This window comes from Lepidochelys kempii, chromosome 2, assembly GCF_965140285.1.
Source record: "Lepidochelys kempii isolate rLepKem1 chromosome 2, rLepKem1.hap1, whole genome shotgun sequence".
In the NCBI taxonomy this organism is placed as follows: Eukaryota; Metazoa; Chordata; order Testudines; family Cheloniidae; genus Lepidochelys; species Lepidochelys kempii.
The window spans coordinates 41,337,260-41,362,657 of NC_136381.1; the positions used below are offsets into that span (position 1 = coordinate 41,337,260).

General features: G+C 44.2%; 1 protein-coding gene across 1 annotated transcript in view; it reads right to left on the reverse strand.

The window, feature by feature from the left end:
• The window catches only part of LAPTM4B (lysosomal protein transmembrane 4 beta), a 126,721-nt gene that overhangs the window by 58,913 nt on the left and 42,410 nt on the right, over window positions 1–25,398 (reverse strand). Inside the window, exons 3-4 of the mRNA XM_073330500.2 lie at window positions 24,838–24,911; window positions 23,715–23,837 (exon numbers count right to left, since the gene is read on the reverse strand). Of these exons, the coding sequence (XP_073186601.1) occupies window positions 23,715–23,837; window positions 24,838–24,911 (197 nt within the window). The remainder of the gene's footprint in view (window positions 1–23,714; window positions 23,838–24,837; window positions 24,912–25,398) is intronic.

Here is a 25,398-nt window from a genome sequence, read left to right on the forward strand (position 1 = left end):
TTGAGGGATCACACTGTGCAGCATGACTCACACTCTCACCACCAGGAGAGAAAGGTATTACTTACAGTTTTATTCTAACCATAATGCTAAAAAATACAAAATTTGTCTAGTAAAAATATGAAGGAGAACAAAAACCTTCGATAAGGTAAACTTCACCTCTCCCTTTTGCTTCTGCATGGTCAGATAGGATTATTTAATCCATTCAGTTTGGGCACAAATCTGCCAGCCTTACATACACTGGAGTACTTGCTTAGTAAAGTTCAGTTAGTTTCAGTGAAACTGCTCACAGAATTAGGTGCAACTACAAATCAGCATTTCCCATTGATAATACCTACCATTAACAACACAATGTAATGTTTGAGCCAGAACGTGTTTTAAAGACTTTGTATCCACCTTTTCTAAATAATTGCATCAATATTTTGCCAGCAGGTCCATCAGCTAAAAACTGGTCCATGGTCTTCCTTGCAAAGAGCAGACAATGTTAACAACTAGAGTGGAGTTACTTTCAGAATCCTATTGCTGTGCCTGTATGCTTTGTGGGAGTGCTCAAGAGAGCACAGTATGCCAGTAATCTGCTACTCGCACTGATACCCTGATCATCTTCAGAGTCCTGATATTGGTTTATATAGCCCATAGACTAGACCCCTGCTATGTCACGGTCTCTCCTTCTGGCACTGCAAAGGCAATAACTGTCTAGCACACTAGATTTAACAGAGCCCCAATATAAACCTGAGGTAGCCGGAAGTTAAATCTCCTCAACCGCAGACCAAAGCTCTCAGAGGAGATCAGGAAGTATTCAGTTCTTCCCATTTTCAGGTCACACTGTAAGACTCACCGCTTTGCCACAGCATACCCTAGAGAGCCAGAGTAGGAAAAAATGCAGCTGTGTTCAGGAAGCAGCCAATGATTAGACCAAGAGCAGGAGGGAGACGACGTCTGTCCTCCTTGATGGTTCTTATTGCGTTTATATCCTTGTATGACACATGGGCACTATATAGGTGCTTTAGAAATGAAGAGTAGACTACAGAAAGCAGGTTGCTGCTTCTACCAAGGCAGCCCACTGTGCAGTTCAAACTGCAGAAATGCTTCTGATGGCAGGCCAAGGGGACTCAAAGTGACTGGAAAACCAATATTGTGGGGAAATTGTTCAGCCCAGCTCCCGTGTGGCTACGGACAGTGTAGCAGAATGCTTAAACTGTATTATACTGTTCAGCCACTAAGAGGCACTGTAAACTACCTTGTTTATGCATTAAAGCATCTTATTATGCACACATCTGGTGTGTGTGTCACTCAGAAACAAGCTCTGTAGCCAGTCCATAGCTGGTACAGGAACATGACAGTCTCAAAAGCAAACTAGTGCCAGAGGAGAACTGAAATAGAAGGAAAACAGCAACAAAGGATGCAAACAGAAGGAACAAGAATAAAGCAACAAAGGTTGCAGGATCTCATCAACATGCCACTCTTCAATGCCCCACAGAACTTCAGCTTTGACAAACCTTCACAGTGGACAGATTGGAAGCAGTATTTTGCAAGGTTTCACATTGCAAACAAACTCCACAAGGAAACTGGAGACATACAGGTATCTTCTTTAATTTATGTGATGGAGAAGCAAACAAAGCATATCTTTAAACCCTTTGACTTTACCAAAGATAGTCACAACGATGACTATGAAAGGGTTTTGGCTATGTTTGATGCATACTATATATCTCAGAGAAATGTGTTTATGAAAGAGCACGTTTTCACCAGAGAATTCAAGAACCAGGGGAAATGTTGAATATTTTTATAAGAGCTCTGCCGCATACATTGGCTGAAACTGATTTGGGGATTGCAAAACACGAAAGTAGAAACAGGGTGGTTACTGGGAGAACAGATCAAAATCTTTCACAGCAGCTACAACTGAAGACAGACCTAACCCTCACCACCTCTACACAGAAAGCAAAGCAATCTGAACCAGTCAAACCACAAACCAAAGGCAGGAGAAAGTTAAAAAACCTTAAGCTAGCTTCAATGCTATAAACAGATACTTGAGTGTTAAAAGTCATTGTCATAAAAGCCACTGAGGCAAGGAGAGAGAACTCCCAGATACCAAGGGAAAAATTCCCCCATGCATACACAAGGTGTGGAAAAAGTCAGATCCCAAGAGATGATGCATGTTCAGCCTGAAGAGAAAGGTGTAATAAATGCACAAAATACGGATATTTTGAAGCTGTTTGCAGCACCAAAGTGGCAGGGAATTGACTCATATTACAGACAGTCAAGAACCATTCTTCTGGGATCTAGCACTTGTGAGGACAAAGATCCTGCCTAGAGAATGAAATTTAGTATTCACAGCAAAACAATTCACTTTAAAATTGATTCAGGCACTGATATCAGAGTCATCTCAGAAGGGATTTACAATCACCTTCAACTCCTCCCACAGCTGAAGTCACCTGACAGCTCTGACTAGCCCTGGAGGTATTCTCAACTGCATGGACCTGTTCACCACAGATACAACTTACAAAGACAAAAAGCTATGTATTCAGAGTGTATGTGATCAAAGGACCACAGACCAACAAGCTTCTCATCCACAGGGTGACAGCCATGTTGGGCCTAGTGCGAAAGGTGAAAGAACTCAATGGAATATTTACTGAAATTGGACTTTTGAAAGGAGATCCAGTACAAAAAACCTTGAGAGACAATGGTGAACTATATAGCGTACATACCCATCACAGGATTTCTATCCCATTACTTCATAAAGTGGAAATGGAGTTAAAGAGAATAGAGATGATTGGCATAATCAAGAAAATCTTTGAGCCAACAGCACAGTGTGCCCCAATGGTACCAGTTATAAATAAAAATGGGAAAAATGAATCTGTGTGGATCTTAGAAGACTTAATGAAACAGTTGTGAGAAAAATATAGCCTCCCAACACAGGATGACTTTCTCCCCAGAGCAAAAGGAGCTACAATATATTTTAAGATGGATTTGCAGATTCTGGTAAATTCCTTTAGCCAAAGAAAGTGCTAAACTGACTACATTTATCACATCTTTCAGGAGATTTTACTTTTGAAACTACCTTTTGGGATTACCAGTTCTCCTGAAATTTTCCGAAGAAAAATGGTGGAATTGTTAACGAACACAAGTGGAGTTGTAGTTTTCATGGATGATATTCTGACACATGGATGTTCCAAGGAAGAATGCAACACAATCCTCAAAGTCCTAAGTCTAATCATTCAGTCTGGACTGAAAATAACCAAGGAAAAAACTGATTTTTAACTTACCCCAAATTGAGATTTTGGGACAGACACAAAAAATAAAATCAGGCCTAGTCCTGAAAAAGTAAAAGCAATTTGAGAATTGAATGCACCAGTTAATGTACCAGAATGGAGACGTGTCCTGGGGATGGTAAATTACCTTGGTCAATACCTACAGGACCATTCTTCAGTGACAGAACTACTGAATGAATTGTTAAAGTCCAACTCATCTTGCCTATGGGGACCAAGATTACTTCACTGCCTTCAAAAAGGTAAGATAAATTATCTCAACAGCTCCAGTTCTCAACTACTATGTTGTGAACAAACCCGCAATGGTCAGTGCAGAGGCATGTAGCTATGACCTAGGTGGTGTACTGCTGCAACAGCATGGCTCTCAGTGAAAGCCAACTGCATTTTGCTTACACTTACACACGCACACAAAAAAAACACCCACTATGCACAGATAGAAAAAGGGAGTGCCTGGCGAGCATGTGGACATGTCAGAACTTTGACAAATCTCTATGTGGACTGAACTGGCTTTTTACTGATAAGATGCTTGTAACCCTCATCAACTAAAAAAACTCAGCTCAAGATCTATTGATAAGGTTAATGTGCTTTAACCCAATTGCTAAATACGTTCCTGAGAAAAAAGTGGTAGTAGAAGACTGCCATGGAGCCCTTATTCACTCTCAACTACCCGTGTGCTCAAAGATGACAAAAGTATATGTGGATGCATAGAGACCAGTGTCAGAAAAGAGACTACTCCATCTACAAAAAGCAACATCAACTGACATGCAACTTCATGAAGTTCAAAATTACATTATAGCCAGCTGGCCCAAGTATCTAAATGACACTAAGGAAGTTACAAGAGTATTTTGCAGTGTGTGGACAATTACGTGAGTCAAATGGGCTCATGATTAAAGGCAACTGGAGCCTAATTCTAAATGAAATGGGAGGAGAAATCCTAAATTTCATCCATGAAGGATATCAAGAATTAACTAAATACTGTGAACAGGCCAGTCAAGTCAGTGTAGTGGCTGGGTATCATCAAGGACAAAGAATGAAGTATATATGTGTGAATGTTGCAGGGCTAAAAGATCAACACAAAGAATCTTTAACACCACCACTACCAGAGAGAGCTTGGAAGAGGCTAACTACAGATTTGTGAATTCAGAGGACATCGTTATCTAGTCATCATGGACTAGTCTTGCAGGTATATAGAAATAATGTACTTGAAAGACATAACATGGCACAGTGTTATCAAGAAACTGAAGTGCACTTTTGCTCACTCTGGTATTTCAGAACAACTAGTGATGGAAAATTCACTGCAGCAAAATGTAAGTCATTCCAAACAAATATAATTTTAATCATTTTACTAGTAGCCCACATTACCCACAAGAGGCTGAGAGAGCTGTACAGACAGCCAAGAAAATCTTACATCAGGAAAATCCATTCTTTGCCCTTCTGAGTTACAGATCAACGCCAATAGAAGCTACTGGATCAGGGCCGGCCTACAACATTTTGGCACCTGAGGCGGGGAGCTCAAATGACAGCCCCATGCCCCCTTGCTTGAGCCAAAACTTTGAAAGGTCTCAGTTCTGCCTTCTTCCTGTTCTACTCCTCTCATGGTACTGCTCTGCTACCTACCCCAATAAAGGAGAACTAACAACTTAAATGCCTTTTCACAAATTTTAAGTAACACTTAACTTTCAAATGCCTGAACAGCAAATGTAGCTTTTCTTGTCTGCATAGTAAACACTGGCATTTTTATCTGTTTGAATAATCAAAGTGGTGCTTTCCATGCCTTCTTGGTTACAAAGATTTGAACTGCTTCCTGAAGGTCCACAGTCTGGGCCAGCTCATGCTCTACTGAGATGGTTGCAAGGCCGACCAGCCTCTCCTATGTCATTGTGGAGCGTAGATGTGTTTTTATTAACTTCATCTTGGAGTAGCTGCATTCTCCACTGGCAACTGTTACAGGAAGTGTTAGAAGTGGTGCAAGTGGTGTTCTCGTCCATCCTCCCCGTGGAAGGAAAAGACTGGGGCCGGGACCGTCGAATCGTGGAAGTCAACTAATGGCTACGCAAGTGGTGTCGGAGAGAAGGCTTTGGATTCTTTGACCATGGGATGGTGTTCCATGAAGGAGGAGTGCTGGGCAGAGACGGGCTCCATCTTACAAAGAGAGGGAAGAGCATCTTTGCGAGCAGGCTGGCTAACCTACTGAGGAGGGCTTTAAACTAGGTTTACCGGGGGTAGGAGACCAAAGCCCTGAGGTAAGTGGGCAAGCGGGATACCGGGAGGAAGCACAGGCAGGAACGTCTGTGAGGGGAGGGCTCCTACCTCATACTGAGAATGAGGGGCGATCAGCAGGTTATCTCAAGTGCCTATATACAAATGCACAAAGCCTTGGAAACAAGCAGGGAGAACTGGAGGTCCTGGTGAAGTCAAGGAATTATGACGTGATTGGAATAACAGACTTGGTGGGTTTCAGAGTAACAGCCGTGTCAGTCTGTATTCGCAAAAAGAAAAGGAGTACTTGTGGCACCTTAGAGACTAACCAATTTATTTGAGCATGAGCTTTCGTGAGCTACAGCTCACTTCATCGGATGCATGCCGTGGAAACTGCAGCAGACTTTATTTATACACAGAGAATATGAAAAAATACCTCCTCCCACCCCACTGTCCTGCTGGTAATAGCTTATCTAAAGTGATCATCAGGTGGGCCATTTCCAGCACAAATCCAGGTTTTCTCACCCTCCACCCCCCCACACAAATTCACTCTCCTGCTGGTGATAGCCCATCCAAAGTGACAACTCTTTACACAATGTGCATGATAATAAGGTTGGGCCATTTCCTGCACAAATCCAGGTTCTCTCACCCCCTCACCCCCCTCCCAAATACCACACACACAAACTCACTATCCTGCTGGTAATAGCTCATCCAAAGTGACCATTCTCCCTACAATGTGCATAATTAAGGTGGGCCATTTCCAGCACAAATCCAGGTTCTCTCACATCCCCCCCACCCCCCCCCACACACAAACTCACTCTCCTGCTGGTAATAGCTCATCCAAACTGACCACTCTCCAAGTTTAAATCCAAGTTAAACCAGAACATCTGGGGGGGGGGGGTAGGAAAAAACAAGAGGAAACAGGCTACCTTGCATAATGACTTAGCCACTCCCAGTCTCTATTTAAACCTAAATTAATAGTATCCAATTTGCAAATGAATTCCAATTCAGCAGTTTCTCGCTGGAGTCTGGATTTGAAGTTTTTTTGTTTTAAGATAGCGACCTTCATGTCTGTGATTGCGTGACCAGAGAGATTGAAGTGTTCTCCGACTGGTTTATGAATGTTATAATTCTTGACATCTGATTTGTGTCCATTTATTCTTTTACGTAGAGATTGTCCAGTTTGACCAATGTACATGGCAGAGGGGCATTGCTGGCACATGATGGCATATATCACATTGGTGGATGTGCAGGTATACGAGCCTCTGATAGTGTGGCTGATGTTATTAGGCCCTGTGATGGTGTCCCCTGAATAGATATATGGGCACAATTGGCAACGGGCTTTGTTGCAAGGATAAGTTTCTGGGTTAGTGGTTCTGTTGTGTGGTATGTGGTTGTTGGTGAGTATTTGCTTCAGGTTGCGGGGCTGTCTGTAGGCAAGGACTGGCCTGTCTCCCAAGATTTGTGAGAGTGTTGGGTCATCCTTCAGGATAGGTTGTAGATCCTTAATAATGCGTTGGAGGGGTTTTAGTTGGGGGCTGAAGGTGATGGCTAGTGGTGTTCTGTTATTTTCTTTGTTAGGCCTGTCCTGTAGTAGGTAACTTCTGGGAACTCTTCTGGCTCTATCAATCTGTTTCTTTACTTAACTCACATGACTGGAGTACTGTCATGGATGGTTATAAACTGTTCAGGAAGGACAGGCAAGGCAGAAAAGGTGGGGGAGTAGCACCATATGTAAGGGAGCAGTATGACTGCTCAGAGCTCCAGTATGAAACTGCAGAAAAACCTGAGTGTCTCTGGATTAAGTTTAGAAGTGTGAGCAACAAGAGTGATGTAGTGGTGGGAGTCTGCTATAGACCACCAGACCAGGAGGATGAGGTGTATGAGGCTTTCTTCCGGCAACTCGCAGAAGCTACTAGATCGCACGCCCTGGTTCTCATGGGTGACTTTAATTTTCCTGATATCTGCTGGGAGAGCAATACAGCGGTGCACAGACAATCCAGGAAGTTTTTGGAAAATGTAAGGGACAATTTCCTGGTGCAAGTGCTGGAGGATCCAACTAGGGGGAGAGCTTTTCTTGACCTGCTGCTCACAAACCGGGAAGAATTAGTAGGGGAAGCAAAAGTGGATGGGAATCTGGGAGGCAGTGACCATGAGTTGGTCGAGTTCAGGATCCTGACACAGGGAAGAAAGGTAAGCAGCAGAATACGGACCCTGGACTTCAGAAAAGCAGACTTCGACTCCCTCAAAGAGCTGATGGGTAGGATCCCCTGGGGGAATAACGTGAGGGGGAAAGGAGTCCAGGAGAGCTGGCTGTATTTCAAAGAATCCCTATTGAGGTTACAGGGACAAACCATCCCGATGTGTCGAAAGAATAGTAAATATGGCAGGCGACCAGCTTGGCTTAACAGTGAAATCCTTGCGGATCTTAAGCATAAAAAAGAAGCTTACAAGAAGTGGAAGATTGGACATATGACCAGGGAAGAGTATAAAAATATTGCTCGGGCATGTAGGAATGAAATCAGGAGGGCCAAATCACACCTGGAGCTGCAGCGAGCAAGAGATGTTAAGAGTAACAAGAAGGGTTTCTTCAGGTATGTTGGCAACAAGAAGAAAGCCAAGGAAAGTGTGGGCCCCTTACCGAATGAGGGAGGCAACCTAGTGACAGAGGATGTGGAAAAAGCTAATGTATTCAATGCTTTTTTTGCCTCTGTCTTCATGAACAAGGTCAGCTCCCAGACTGCTGCGCTGGGCAACACAGCATGGGGAGTAGGTGGCCAGCCCTCTGTGGAGAAAGAAGTGGTTAGGCACTATTTAGAAAAGCTGGACGTGCACAAGTCCATGGGGCCGGATACGTTGCATCTGAGAGTGCTAAAGGAGTTGGCGGCTGTGATTACAGAGCCATTGGCCATTATCTTTGAAAACTCATGGCGATCGGGGGAAGTCCCAGACGACTGGAAAAAGGCTAATGTAGTGCCCATCTTTAAAAAAGGGAAGGAGGAGGATCCTGGGAACTACAGGCTAGTCAGCCTCACCTCAGTCCCCGGAAAAATCATGGAGCATGTCCTCAAGGAATCAATCCTGAAGCACTTACACGAGAGGAAAGTGATCAAGAACAGTCAGCATGGATTCAGCAAGGGAAGGTCATGCCTGACTAATCTAATCACCTTCTATGATGAAATTACTGGTTCTGTGGATGAAGGGAAAGCAGTGGATGTATTGTTTCTTGACTTTAGCAAAGCTTTTGACACGGTCTCCCACAGTATTCTTGTCAGCAAGTTAAAGAAGTATGGGCTGGATGAATGCACTATAAGGTGGGTAGAAAGTTGGCTAGATTGTCGGGCTCAACGGGTAGTGATCAATGGCTCCATGTCTAGTTGGCAGCCGGGATCAAGTGGAGTGCCCCAGGGGTCGGTCCTGGGGCCGGTTTTGTTCAATATCTTCATGAATGATCTGGAGGATGGTGTGGATTGTACTCTCAGCAAATTTGCGGATGATACTAAACTAGGAGGAGTGGTAGATACGGTGGCAGGTAGGGATAGGATACAGAGGGACCTAGACAAATTGGAGGATTGGGCCAAAAGAAATCTGATGAGGTTCAACAAGGATAAGTGCAGGGTCCTGCACTTACGACAGAAGAATCCAATGCACTGCTACAGACTAGGGACCGAATGGCTAGGCAGCAGTTCTGCGGAAAAGGACCTAGGGGTTGACAGTGGACGAGAAGCTGGATATGAGTCAACAGTGTGCCCTTGTTGCCAAGAAGGCCAATGGCATTTTGGGATGTATAAGTAGGGGCATAGCCAGCAGATCGAGGGACGTGATCATTCCCCTGTATTCGACATTGGTGAGGCCTCATCTGGAGTACTGTGTCCAGTTTTGGGCCCCACACTACAAGAAGCATGTGGAAAAATTAGAGAGAGAGTCCAGTGAAGGGCAACAAAAATGATTAGGGGTCTGGAACACATGACTTATGAGGAGAGGCTGAGGGAACTGGGATTGTTTAGCCTGCAGAAGAGAAGAATGAGGGGGGATTTGATAGCTGCTTTCAACTACCTGAGAGGTAGTTCCAAAGAGGATGGTTCTAGACTATTCTCAGTGGTAGAAGATGACAGGACAAGGAGTAATGATCTCAAGTTACAGTGGGGGAGGTTTAGGTTGGATATTAGGAAAAACTCTCTCACTAGGAGGGTGGTGAAACATTGGAATGCGTTACCTAGGGAGGTGGTGGAATCTCCTTCCTTAGATATTTTTAAGGTCAGGCTTGACAAAGCCCTGGCTGGGATGATTTAATTGGGGATTGGTCCTGCTTTGAGCAGGGGTTTGGACTAGACCTCCTGAGGTCCCTTCCAACCCTGATATTCTATGATTCTAAGAGCCTTTGGAGTTGATCCTGCTGAAATGTATCTTGAGAAGGCTTTCAGTTCATCACCTAAATCACTCGCATCAATATCGTGCATGTCATCATGTGTCACTGTCTCTAGTGCCCTGCATTGTCTCTAGTGTAGGTCTTCTTCGGATAGCGTGAGGAGTTTTGGAATATCATACAACATACCAAATATACTGCTGTGTTCCTTGAGCTGCATGAAACGTTCAACTGACTGCATTGCACAATCTAGCATCTGGTTAAAGAATTCAATTTTGAATTGTTGTTTGGAGTCTCTTATGGGATTATCCGTGCCTCGTAATCAAACTGTCATCTACTTCTTCAGTGACTCTTGTAGTCTTGAATGGGTGGGAAAATAGCTTCAGTGTGAAGTTCCTCTGCCAACTTCTGTGCACTCTTCAGAACGTTCTGAAATCCCTCATCTGACCGGTAAGACTGTAGGTATGACTTTGCTTTATTCAGTTGTTCCATTGCTCCAGATAACACTTTGGAGTCTCTTGCTTACAACATTTATTTCAAACAGTATGTCATGCCACAACACTAAGCCACATAAATTTGAAGTTATGTATGTTTCTGGTGATTCCATTTCCCTCTGCCACTGTTCTCTCATGAACAGTTCCTGTCATAGCATTATCCTCCACAATGGCAACTATGGCATCATCTATCTTCCCAATTTGGTTGTTTGATCGGCTTTATCGTCTCCACTCGACCTTCCCATCGTGTGGCATCCAGTGTCAGAGAGGATGTTCCCAGATGTTGCTTCAAAATTTGCCATCGATGAATTGATGCAGAGAAAAATACATAGATGCTTTGAATTACATTAAAAAAATTCAGCAGCCTCACTAGATGCAGGTGTGCAGTCCAGAATATCCTTGCTGACTTCAGATCTGCCACAATCTTCTGTTTGACTTTTGTTGCCAGTAACTGTATGTGTGACAGGCTGGATCACAGAAACCCCCTTGGGGCTGCCAACTGATGTGCCAAGACTATTTCTGCCCCTGCTTTCCCTGCCCTCCCAGCTTGGGACTTCAGTGCCCTGCCTGGTTTGAGCCAGACCCAGTGGCCTGCTGCAAACCCAGACCCAGTCTGAACCACATCCCCTAACAGCTGTAGGCATAAACTGAAAGCAGCTTAAGTAGCGTTCCTGTCTTTAACACTCAGATGCCCAACTCCCAATGGGGTCCAAACCCCAAATAAATCCGTTTTACCCTGTATAAAGCCTATACAGGGTAAACTCAAATTGCTCACCCTCTGTAACACTGATAAAGAGGTATGCACAGCTGTTTGCGCCCCCAAGTACTCTGCGTTAATTAATACGTAAAAAGTGATTTTATTAAATACAGAAAGTAGGATTTAAGTGGTTCCAAGTAATAGGACACAGAACGTGAATTACCAAGCAAAATAAAATAGAATATGCAAGTCTATGTTTAATACCGTAAGAAAACTGAATACCGATAAAACCTCACCCACAGGGGAATTCCAGTAAGCTTCCTTTTTATAGATTAGTCTCCTTCTAGTCTGGGTCCAGCAATCACTCACACCCCCCATAGTTACTGTCCTTTGTTCCAGTTTCTTTCGGGTATCCTTGGGGCAGGGAAAGCAGGGGCAGAAATAGTCTTGGCACATCAGTTGGCAGCCCCAAGGGGGTTTCTGTGATCCAGCCTGTCACACATACAGTTACTGGCAACAAAAGTCAAACAGAAGATTGTGGCAGATCTGAAGTCAGCAATGGTGTATCAATGGTGGAGAGGCTATCACTTGAGCCACTGAAGACAAAATGGAGGGGTCTCCCAGGGGTTTAAATAGACTCTCTCTTGTAGGTGGATATCCCCCTCCTCTCTCCTATGCAAAGTCCAGCTCCAAGATGGAGTTTTGGAGTCACCTGGGCAAGTCATATGTCCATGCATGATTCAGTTTTTACAGGTACCAGCCACTGTTCACATGCTACCTTGAACGTCCTCATGTAGACTTCTTATGTGGATTGGAACCTTTCAAGATCCATTGTTCGTTAAGTGCTTCTTGACTAGGTACTTAATTTACACATTCCTTTCTCAAGAAACTGACCAAAATCTTTACTAAGGCTACTTAAAAAGCAAGCAAGTACACAGCCAATATTCATAACTTTGAATACAAAAATGATACATCCATCCAAACAGGATTAATAGATTCAGTAGAATCTTTAAAGAGATATGTTACATGGCATATGTAGCATAAAACATATTCCAGTTATGTCATATATACATTCATAAGCATATTTCCATAAAGCCTTATGGGGTGCACTGTCACAGTATGATCTCATTTTGAATTGTTTTTCCCAAAGTAGTGGTGTGCATACATTTCTTGGGTGGTGACTCTTCTTAGATGCTCCTGGAGTACAGCATCAAACTCCGCCATCAGCTCCACAATTTTAAGGAAGTTTCCATGGTTTGGCACATACAGCTGATCTGAAGTGCCACGCAGTGCTAGGTTTTGGGTAGCAAGCATTCTCACAATGGCAATGAGCCTTTTCAGAACATTTTGCCAGTAAAGAGATTCTGATGCAATCTTCTGTTGATGCTGATCATCTATGGTGGCCTTTAACCTTTAGTCTCATCTCAAGCTCTTTCCAACTATGGAATGCTCTCTGGTGATTTGCTGCCTTCTCAATGCATGCCAGATTTCTAGCCAGATTTTTCCAGTCCTTTGTTCCTGTGGAACCCAATGTGGCTGGAACATTAGACTGGAAGAGTTTGCAACATAAACAGTATGCAGCATTCTGGGTTTTTGAGTACATAAGCCATGGCCTCTCCACTTTGTCACCATTGGGGATTTCACGTCAGTAATGTGTTGGATGGAAACTTCTATTTTCATTGTATCGGGGGAACATGAAAGTTTTCCACTTGCTGTGGCCCATGCAGTACAAGGAAGTCTCTCAGGCTACTGCTCAAGTGGGTCCACAGTCCTGAATCATCTAGACTTAAGGAACTAAACTCAGCGGCAGCTGTTTCTTGCGCCTCCACCACGCTCTTCTCTGATCTACACTTTTCTTCAGGAATGTGCATGGTTACATCCATTTGAGATGGAGATATGGATGCTGCAGTAGCTGCCGGGTCACCTGCACTCTGACTAACTGGAAGATCAGGCATCTCCTCACCACCTACATCCTCACTGGGGCTGGAAGGCTCACCATGAACATGTGTGCCTATATATCTCAGGAGACCTCCTTCCTGCTTAGATAGAAAAGCTTCCTTTGCTTGCTTGCTTTTTCTGAATGCTGCCCCAGAGGGGCATTTTCTTCTGTCACTCATGACTGCTGTTCTGTGCCATCTATAATGGCTCTCAACACTCAATTGAAGGGGACAAATAAGCAGACTGGTAGCAGGGCCTGAGTGAGGGAAGATATCAGCATCTTAAGGGCCTAATTGGCTCCTACTACTTCAGTTGACTGCCTGTTCTTCTCAAGTGGGTTCAGGGAAGCAGCAGGAAATAGGAAACTCCCTGAGAAGCTGGTCTTAATCAGTCCAGGCTTCTGGGGGTGCTAGAGAAGTACATAAGAGGCTGCTCCTCCTCCTATCTCTCCCTGCAGCTCCTGCTGCTTTCTGTTATACATTCTCACCTTTTCTCCTGCCTGCCTATGTCTCTTGTACCCTCCTTCCTCCAGCCCAGCACTCCACCATCTCTGTGCATCTAGAGCAGAGAGAATACATATGCACCAGCAGCAGACAATTTTCTACACTCTGGGTCCTAGTGGTGCCCCCCAGAGTCTGGGTCCTAGTGGTGCCTCCCAGAGTCTGGCACCTAAGGCAGCCACCTCAGTTCGCCTCATGGTAAGGCCAGCCTTTTACTGGATATAGTCCAGCACATAGGTGCTGGCTTTTTTCTTTGTCCAGGGATGCTCAGGCCCAGGCCCAGGCCCCGCCCTCACTCCATCTCTTCCCCCAAACCCTTACCCCTGCCTCTTCCCACCCCGCCTCTTTCTGCCCCCTCCCCCGAGCATGCCCCATCCCACTCCTGCTTTTACAACAGACATCGCTTAGTTAGCAAACTGCCGGGTCTAGAACCTGGTGACTGTGTGTATGTCAAATTGGACAAAGAAAAAGGAAGGACAACTCCAGCTGTCATGGAGAAAAAGAATTCATTGTCCATATCGTATGCGGCTGAGACTAACAGCAGAGAATTCAACAGAAACAGCTGATAGCTACAGTTTGTTCCTCAGAAAGAACAATCAGAGCCAGCTCTAAAGATGGTGGATCAGAATAAGACGACTCAAAGATTCCAAACCAACCACAGCCTGTTGTAAATAATGGACAGCCAGATAATCAAGTTATGTGTTCAAGTCATATAATTAGAAAGCTAGTATGATTCAGAGACACTTAACAGACAAAGAGAGCATGAGAGTGTAAATGGTAGGGATGTAAAACTTAAGCGGAGATGTGATGCAATGCTAAGCTGTATTATACTGTTCAGCCACTAGGTGGCAGTGTGTAAAAATACCTACCTTAAGCTAACCTCAGCCAAACCTGACAGTGGTTAAGGACCTTACGATGAACACATGTGGTATCTTACTAAGGATACGTCTACACTATGAAATTAGGTTGAATTTATAGAAGTCGATTTTTATAGAAGCGATTGTATACAGTCGATTGTGTGTGTCCCCACTAAGTGCATTAAGTCGGTGGAGTGCATCCACAGTACCGTGGCTAGCGTCGACTTTTGGAGCATTGCATTGTGGGTAGCTATCCCACAGTCTCTGCCGCCCATTGGAATTCTGGGTTAAGCTCCCAACGCCTGATGGGGCAAAAACATTGTTGCAGGTGGTTTTGGGTACGCGTCATCAGTCGCTCCTCCCTCCGTGAAAGCAACAGCAGACAATCATTTTGCGCTTTTTTCCCCCCATGTGGACACCATATGGCTTTCAGCAGACGGTGTGGTAGGACTGCTAACCGTCATCATCCAGTGATTCCGCTGCAATTCTGCTCTGCTGTTATTGTCTCAATGGCAAATTTCTCCATGTTGTCTGTTATGGGGTCCCGGGTATGTGTGTTCCTCGGGAAATGTGCTCTGTGCTAACCATCATCCTCCAATGCTTCTGCTGCAACTCTGCTCTCATGAACCCCCTCGCAGGTCCTCTCATTCTCTATAAATATCTATTCTCGTGGCATCTGTCGTCAACCACCATTTCTGCTGCAACTCTGCTCTCCTGCAGACACCATACCACGGCAAGCATGGAGATCACCGCAGCAGTTATCCTGCAGTACGTGCAGAACCAGAACCCGCAAAAGCAAGTGAGGAGGTGACAGCAGTGCGGTGACAAGAGTGATGAGAACATGGACACAGACTTCTCTCAAAGTACGGGCCCCAGCAATTTGGGCATCCTCGTGGCAATAGGGCATGCTCATGCCGTGAAACACAGATTCTGGGCCCGGGAAACAAGCACAGATTGGTGGGACCGCATAGTATTGCGGGTCTGGGATGATTCCCAGTGGCTGCGAAACTTTCACATGCGTAAGGGCACTTTCATGGAACTTTGTGACTTGCTTTCCCCTGCCCTGAAGCACAAGAATACAAAGATGAGAGCAGTCCTCACAGTTCACAAGCGAGTGGTGATAGCCCTCTGGAAGCTTGCAATGCCAGACAGCTACCAGTCAGTTGGGTATCAATTTGGAGTGGGCAAATCTACTGTGGAGGCTGCTGTGATCCAAGTAGCCAGTGCAATCACTGAGCTGCTGCTATCAAGGGTAGTGACTCTGGGAAATGTGCAGGTCATAGTGGATGACTTTGCTGCAATGGGATTCCCTAACTGTGGTGGGGTAATAGACGGAACCCATATCCCTTGGCACCGGAGCACCTTGGCAGCCAGTACATAAACCGCAAAGAGTACTTTTCAATGGTGCTGCAAGCACTGGTGGATCACAAGGGACATTTCGCCGACATCAACGTGGGATGGCAGGGAAAAGGTACATGATGTTCGCATCTTCAGGAACTCTGGTCTGGTTCAACAGCTGCAGGAAGGGACTTACTTTCCAGACCAGAATATAACCATTGGGGATGTTGAAATGCCTATAGTTATCCTTGGGGACCCAGCCTACCCCTTAATGCCATGGCTCATGAAGCCATACACAAGCACCCTGGACAGTAGTAAGGAGCAGTTCAGCTATAGGCTGAGCAAGTGCAGAATGGTGGTAGAATGTGCATTTGGACATTTAAAAGCATGCTGGCACAATTTACTGACTCGGTTAGACCTCAGCAAAACCAATATTCCCATTGTTATTGCTGCTTGCTGTGTGCTCCGCAATATCTGTGAGAGTAAGGGGGAGATGTTTATAGTGGGGTGGGAGGTTGAGGCAAATCACCTGGCCGCTTATTACGCGCAGCCAGACACCAGAGCAGTAAGAAGAGCACAGCAGGGCATGCTGCGCATCAGAGAAGCTTTGAAAACCAGTTTCATGACTGCCAAGCTACGGTGTGAAAGTTCTGTTTGTTTCTCCTTGATGGAGCCCCCCGGGGGTTCACTCTACTTTTCTGTAAGCTAAGCACCTTCCCCCTCCCCCTTCGATCACCGCTTGCAGAGGCAATAAAATCCTTGTTGTTTCAAATTCATGCATTCTTTATTAATTCATCACACAAATAGGGGGATAACCGCCAATGTAGCCCAGGAGGGATGGGGTGGTGGAGGAAGGGAGGAGGAAAGGACAAGGCCACACTGCACTTCAAAAAAACTTATTGAATGCCAGCCTTCTGTTGCTTGGGCAGTCCTCTGGGGTGGAGTGATTGGGTGCCTGGAGCCCCCTCCCGCATTCTTGGGCATCTGGTGAAGAGGCTATGGAACTTGGAGAGGAGGGAGGGCGGTTATACAGGGGCTGCAGTGGCGGTCAGTGCTCCTGCTGCCTTTCCTGCAGCTCAACCGTATGCTGGAGCTTATCAGTTTGATCATACGGTAGCCTCAGCATTGCATCCTGCCTCCTCTCATCTTGCTCCCGCCTCCTCTCCTCTTGCTCATCCCTCCTGTCCTCGCGTTCATTTCCCGCTTTCCTGGACTCTGACATTGTTTGCCTCCATGCATTCTACTGAGCTCTTTCAGTGAGGGAGGACTGCATGAGCTCAGAGAACACTTCATTGTGAGAGCGTTTTTTTCGCCTTCTTATCTGCGCTAGCCTCTGGGACGGAGATAAGGGGAGCGTTGAAACATTTGCAGCTGCGGGAGGAAAAAAAGGGAGAGTAGTATTTAAAAAGACATTTTAGAGAACAATGGGTAGACTTTCACAGTGAATCAAGCTGTTAACATTACATAGCACGTGTGCTTTTGGTACAAGGTCACATTTTGTCTCTTATATTGAGGGCCTGCTGGTTTGGTGTGAGAGATCACACATGCAGGGCCGGGCAACAGAATTCGGCTTGCAGGCAGCCATGGTAAGCCACAGTTTTTTGGCTTCTTCAACCTTCATAACATGTGGGAATGGTTTCAAACAGCAGCGCCCTCATTTCCCATACCAAGCACCCACATACCTCATTTCCCATACCCCCCCCCACATACACACACCCAGTTCTCTGGCATGATCGCTTCAACCCTCCCCCCACCGCGTAGCTAACGGCGGGGATGATGTCTTTTCAGCCACAGGCAAACAGCCCAGCAGGAATGGCCACCTCTGAATGTCCCCTTAATAAAATTCCCCTATTTCAACCAGGTGACCGTGAATGATATCACTCTCCTGAGGATAACAGAGAGAGATAAAGAACAGATGTTGCTTGAATGCCAGCAAACACTGGGACCATACGCTGCCATGCTTTGTTATGCAATGATTCCAGACTACGTGCTACTGGCCTGGCATGGTAAAGTGTCCTACTACCATGGAGGACGGAATAAGGCTCCCTCCCCAGAAACCTTTTGCAAAGGCTTTGGGAGTACCTCCATGAAGCTCTCCTGAGGATGTCCCTGGAGGATTTCCGCTCCATCCCCAGACACGTTAACAGACTTTTCCAGTAGCTGTACTAGCCACGAATGCATCCCAAGTCTTCAGGGAAAATCAATCATTAAACACGCTTGCTTTTAAACCATGCATTATATTTACAAAGGTACACTCACCAGAGGCGCCTTCTCTGGCTTCATGTTCCGTGAACCTGGGTTGCGAGGGTATTGGCTCCAGAGTGATAAACAGTTCCTGGCTATCGTGGAAAACTGTTTCATCCTCCATCTCATCTTCCTCATCCCCAAAATCCTCATCCTTGTTGCATGAGACTCCCCCCTTGCAGGAGTCCACGTACAGGGGTCGGGTAGTGGTAGGGGCATCCCCTAGAATTGCATGCAGCTCATCATAGAAGTGGCATGTCTGGGGCTCTGACCTGGAGTTGCCATTTGCCTCTTTGGTAGGCTTGCCTGAGCTCCTTAATTTTTTACGCAGCACAGCTGCGGGTCCCTGTTGTAGCCTCTGTCCATCATGCCCCTGGAGATTTTTTCAAATATTTTGATACTTCGTCTTTTGGAACACAGTTCTGATAGCACGGATTCGACTCCCCATACAGCGATCAGATCCAGTGTCTCCCGTTCGGTCTGTGCTGGAGCTCTTTTGCGATTCTGGGACTGCATGGTCACCTGTGCTGATGAGCTTGCCACGCTGGCCAAACAGGAAATGAAATTCAAAAGTTCACGGGGCTTTTCCTGTGTACCTGGCTAGTGCTTCTGAGTTGAAAGTGCTGTCCAGAGTGGTCACAATGGAGCACTCTGGGATAGCTCCCGGAGGCCAACACTGTCGAATTGCATCCACACTACCCCAAATTCAACCCAGCGAGGTTGATTTTAGCACTAAGTCGACAAAAATGGCTTCGTCATGTGGACGGGTGCAGGGCTAAATCGATCTAACTATGCTAAATTCGACCTAAACGCGTAGTGTAGACCAGGGCTAAGAAGCAAACTCTGTACACAGTCTATATCTAGTGCAGGAATATGACAGACAACCTAATTCTCATTTATATTAAGGTACCTGTTCTCTGCTCTGGCTATGTAAAGGGACCTTAAAGTGAGCATGAATTCACTGCCACTTTACAGTCACCCTTTATGCTGCCAGAGCAGTTATGAGAGAGGCCTTACTGTAAATGAGAATCAGGCTGAGAATATTTGTCAAACTGAATGCAACCTAAAAAACAAGCACTGTCCACAGGTAATGGCACAGAGGGGGATGCCAGGTAAGAATCCCACAAACCAGCTACAAACTTTGGACCTCCTCTGAGGGGAGTGGCAACTTGGAGCCCTAAGAACCTCACAGGAGTGGGTCCTGTGCACCTGCTGGTTCCACACCTTTCAATTCACCAGAGCAATACAAATAAAGGTACAGCCACTGAATGTAGTCTGTTGGGCTGCATGACTGCTTGATTAAAAAATGATGTAGCTTTTTTTTTTTATCCTATCACTTTTATCCATAGACCTGTAACCAGTCAAGCAAGAGAGAGATGAAGTTCTTGTGGCTGGGAGGTGAAATAAAGGTAGGAATTGCCACACTGTATAACACCCATCATCCATCTAGTCCAGTATTGTCTCTCCAAGAGCAGCACTAGATGCTTTAGGAGGGGAGGGAGTCTGAAGAGTCTCTCCAAATTTTTTTTTTAAAATATTAGTGTCATTTCCAAGAATGTAGACAAATAAATCCTTTTGTAACTAAAAGGTGATGAAAATAGCAAAAGCACATGTATGTTTCCTGCTAGTTTTCTGGAATTCTGTAAGAGAATACTTTGCCAGCATGGCAAATTACATCTCTAATACTACTAAGCACACACCAAGACCACAGGGTTTCGCACAAAAACAGATATGAAAATATTCAGAGACAAAAATCAACACTAATAAAAAAACAGATTAAACAAGCTATTCCCATTCCCTACACATGGGAAGCTGGGGCTTCTATGCCCCTTCTCCTAACCATGTTTGCCAAGCCCTCTCAATCCATCCACACACACACACACACCACAAAAATCACATCCCCGATAGTTTTAAAAGACAAACATATAGCATATACCAGCATTGTTTGTAACACTTTGGCATCCATTTTTCTGTAAAATAACCTATACAGTTAATAGCTTTGTCTCTCTTAAATCGAAGAGGAGGAGCATAGAAGTTCTCTTTCCTTCTCTCTTTGACAGTCTTTTTTCTCAATCATTAGGGCTCTCTCCAGGTACTTCCCCTCCACTGCATCTGTGGTTTGGATTATTTTTTCTTCTATCATACATGCACTGACTTAAATTTTTCCAAGCTGAATCTTATTTTGTTATTTCCCACCCACGTTTGTAATCTATTTGTCGTTTGACTTATTCTTCTGCCTTCACTTCCAAGTGTAATTTCATCTGTGAATTTCTTTAAAATGGCCTGTACTCCTGCATCCAGATCACTACAGAGGATATTTAGGAGAGCAAGATTCCTGTGATACCCCACTCATTGACTTGATAGAATGCCACCTCCCACGACTTGGTACATTAGTGTTCATCATTACTCTGCCTGCTGCTTCTCATTACTCTTTATTTACAGTTCTCTAGCTAGTTTTCCATCCAGTGACAGAATTCATATCCAAGCCAATTTGAATTCAATTTTTCCAGGTAAATTTTGTGAGACAGCTGCAAACTAAGTTTCCGCTCAGTGCTCTGTAACTCTGTCTCAACCCTGACCTGGAGGGGCCAACTCTTGGGGTGTGAATAGGTCAGCCCATTCAAGGCTCGTCATCACAAGATAACATTAGGGTTTGAGAAGCACATTGGCTCATATGATGCTGGCTGATTGGCTGTCTTGCATAGATCAGGGCAAACAGTGTTCAGCCAGTTAAATTTTGCAATAACATTTTCTAGTAACAAACTCTCTGCCCCCAGACTTTCTCCTGAGACACCTAACAATGAAGGTGCCAAATGGAACAGTTGCTTTTTGTGATGCAAACTCTTGCCCACTAGAATCTGGGCTGAAACCACCAAGTCCATTCACACAGGCAACCAAATAGTCATGAAATAATAACCGAGCTGGGCTGATTTCAACCAATGATTCTGAATCCAATATCAATCCTCTAACCATCTGCTTCTCTCAATATACTCCTTCTCCAACATAAAATAATGCTAATGATGTTTAGGAACATAATGACACAAGGTCCCCCTTCCAGTCCTGTAACCTTTCGGTGGCTAGAGCTTACTTCACTGCCCTTCTCGTAGTGCAGGGGTTCTCAAACTGGGGGTCGGGACCCCTCAGAGGGTCATGAGGTAATTACATTGGGGGTGGGTTGCAAGCTGTCAGCTTCCACCCCAAACCTGGCTTTGCCGCCAGCATTTATAATGGTGTTAAACATATATAAAAAAAGTGTTTTTAATTTATAAAGGGGGGTGGGTGTCACAGTCAGAGGCTTGCTATGTGAAAGGGGCCACCGGTACAAAAATTTGAGAACCAGTGTCCTAGTGCTTAAACAGAACTCCTATAGAAAAGTACATGGTGACTCAGAATTCAGTAATTGAGGGTTTTCAGCAAAGATTGCACAAGGTCAAAAAGAACAAAAAGGAATGAATTTAAGAATTAAGTACCAACTTCATAAGATCTTACAATGATGGATAGATAGATAGGATAGATAGATAGGATAGATAGATAGGATAGATAGATAGGCAGGCTTAATTTCTATTACAGAACCAGGCTACTTGATCATCCACAAACATTATCTTCACAGTTATATATAAATATAAACAAAAGAAACAGTAAATCTAAAGACAGGTTTCAGAGTAGCAGCCATGTTAGTCTGTATCTGCAAAAAGAAAAGGAGTACTTGTGGCACCTTAGAGACTAGCCAATTTTGTTTGAGCATAAGCTTTTGTGAGCTACAGCTCACTTCATCGGATTTTTTCCACTGAATGCTTCCGATGAAGTGAGCTGTAGCTCACGAAAGCTTATGCTCAAACAAAATTGGCTAGTCTCTAAGGTGCCACAAGTCCTTTTTTTTAGTAAATCTAAAGAGGTTAACCCACACAAACACAGTGAGAAGTAACTCAGAGTTCCAAAAACTTATTCATAGATTCACAGATATTTAGGTCAGAAGGGACCATTATGATCATCTAGTCTGACATCCTGCACAACGCAGGCCACAGAATCTCACCCACCACTCCTCCGAAAAACCTCTCACCTATGTCTGAGCTATTGAAGTCCTCAAATTGTCGTTTAAAGACTTCAAGAAGCAGAGAATCCTCCAGCAAGTGACCCATGCCCTATGCTACAGAGAAAGGCGAAAAACCTCCAGGACCTCTTCCAATCTGCCCTGGAGGAAAATTCCTTCCCGACCCCAAATATGGCAATCAGCTAAACCCTGAGCATATGGGCAAGATTCATCAGCCAGATACTACAGAAAATTCTTTCCTGGGTAACTCAGATCCCATCCCATCTAATATCCCATCACAGGCCATTGGGCCTATTTACCATGAATATTTAATTACCAAAACCATGTTATCCCATCATATCATCTCCTCCATAAACTTATCGAGTTTAATCTTAAAGCCAGATAGATCTTTTGCCCCCACTGCTTCCCTTGGAAGGCTATTCCAGAACTTCACTCCTCTGATGGTTAGAAACCTTTGTCTAATTTCAAGCCTCAACTTCCTGGTGGCCAGTTTATATCCATTTGTTGTTGTATCCACATTGGTACTGAGCTTAAATAATTCCTCTCCCTCTCCGGTATTTATCCCTCTGACATATTAGATTGAGTTCCCCCCAAATTAGTCTTTATTCACCAACTCTGTACAGTCTGCTGTGTCAAAAGCACTGCAACAATATCTCTCCTCTTGCTTGCAGAAATCTCCAACTGGAATTCATGAAGACTTTTTCTCCTCATCTGCTGGACTGTGGAACTATTCAATTAGCTAGTCAGCTAACTAATTAACCCACCAATCAGTATTAAGTATATATATGAAAAGCCCTGTTACAAGAAAAATACAAAACTGAGTCTAGCAAAATATAGATGACCCTTTCCCCATCATCACAGTTATATATATATATAAAAAGAGTTGGTGAACTATATCAGTGAAAACAATTTAACTAAGACAATTTGGATAAAATCAAACAACATTCAAGGTATACAATTAAAATGAAAGTAGTTAGAGGAAATTGGGAGGGAAAACATTCTATAACACTGCCAGTGCTTCTTTGCATTAGAAAGTTAACTGACAGCTGCAAAATGATTCAAAGTTAGAGAAAATCTGCTTTTCTTCTCCCAACCCACGTAGGTCACATATCCTTTTATTAAGCAGCTACTATGGTGTCTAGGAGTCCAGCTATAGGGAACCTACTGAGCATGCTCAAAACTACCATATCCTCCAGAAACTTCTGGGTGAGGAATGGTAATTGTGCATCAGCCTAACAACGAACCAGACACCACTCATTCCTCTCACCCACTTATCTCTCTAAGAGATCTAGAGAGATCTCCCTATTTGGCTTGTGGCTTCCATCATCAAATCCAGTCACCTGCTATTGCAGGCGACCCTGCCTTTTAGTCACGTTCACACTTATATAGCCCTGTAAAACTTCAAGACAGTATACAAATATGTTAACTAATTAGTCCTTCCAACATTCCTGTGAGGTAATTAAATGAGCAGAGGCAGTGCTAGCCCATTTTGACCCACCCCCAAACACATAATAAAAAGCAAACAAGGGGTTCCCTTGAGCTGCTTGGGGCTCTAAGCAATTGTTTAGTCTGCTTATACCTAGCAGCGGCTCTGTAAACGAGTACCCCATTTTACAGATTGGCAAAGTAAAGCCGAGAGGGGGCATGACTTGCCAAAGACTGTCCTGGAAGTCAGTGGAAAAGCCTTGGATTAGAATGCAGGATGAAATGTGTTTCCAAAGTTTTCTCTAGATCATGAAAATGACTGTTCACTTCAAAGTGATTTACCAGCTGTCGTAGATAGTCTTGAATTGTGTTTGGATAAACGAGCACACTGATGGCAACCAGCGTGTTGAGGGCGAAGTCAAAGATCTGGTAACAGAAGAAAGGGATGATCCAGGCTGCATGTTGCTATAAAAATATAAAAAAAGAACAGTTTCAGGTTAAAGCATAAAACTATTATTTCCTTATGTTTCAAAAATCCACAGTGGAACTAACAATGCAATGAAATACTCTTTAACTGTGTTTCCCAGGGGGAAGATTACTTGTTAAATCTGCTAAAAATTATGATATGCAGCCAAAGATGCTGGGCAGCAAAACTGAGATAAATTAAAGTGTATGAGTCTACTGAGAACTTATACAGGAACAGGTTTAAAAATAATAATAAAAAAAAATAAATCAATCAATCACACAGTACTGACTTGGCTTCCTAAAATACCAAACTTTTGAGTGGGATTAATATAAATACATTCTTTGAGACAAATCCCAGTTCCAGAGAAGTAAATGGGAAAAAAGTCCATTCACTTTTATAAAAACCAAGATTTGGCCATTTCCGTTTAAAGTTTGCCCATATTGTACCAAAAGATCTCACATTTGAAACTGCAGACAATGAATACAGTTAGACAATCTTAGGCTATGTCTACGTTAGCACTTTTGTCGGTAAAACTTTTGTCGGTCGAAAAAGTGTGAAAAAAACCACACCCCTGACCAACAAAAGTTTCACTGACAAAAGCACCGGTGTGAACAGCGCTATGTCGGTGAGAGATGCTCTCCTGCCAACATAGCTACCACCACTCGTTAGGGGAGCTCTCCTGCTGGCATAGGGCAGCTACAGGGGGAGACCTTACAGTGGCACAGCTGCAGCGGTACACCTGAGCCACTGTGAGTTCCATGGTGTAGAGACAGCCTTCGTCTTGCATTCCCCCAATCAGCATGGCATCACTTGACACAATCAGATCTCAACAAACGTAAAGGTTTCCTATAATCTCATAGGATAAATGAAATTGTTATATAAATCTTACAAACAACAAAAAATGTTAGGAGACAGGGTTTTAACTGCTTGTTAGGAGTTTCATAGGCAGAATGATTTAGGTGGATGAAGATCAACTTTTTGTTTAATCGTATCGATTACCTTATATGCTCCATACGTAGCCATCGCACAGATCAGAATCATAAGGAGAGAAATTGCAGTGGCAATGCACATATCTGAAATAGATAAATTAAAGTGATTGCAGGTAAATACGCAGCTCTGTGTTGCTATTTTGCCAACTGTCTAATGCAGCATTTCCCACAGTGTACCGCATGCCCCTGTGGACAAAAGACTAGGTGGGAAGGCAGGTGGTGCTGACACACCATTCCATTGTCTCAGGCTATTTTTTTTTTTTTTTTTTTTTAAAAGCACGTCTTTAGCTAGGGTTGTCAAATGTATAGCCTTCTGGCAGGATCCTGCCCACAGAACAATTTCATCCAGCCCAAGGACTTCCCATGAATCTTTGGGCTTTTTCTGCACAATCCAGAGTCCACTTCGTGATGTGGCAGACCAAGTGCCAGCTCTTTTCAAGGCTTTAGGCGTTGGCCAAGCATTAACACATTCATTGCTGGAAACCAGTCTGTTTCACCTGTGTGTTGGTAGGGTTAAGATAGGTACTAGACTTATAACAAAGTGTTTAGTGTTAGACTTTATGAAATGCAT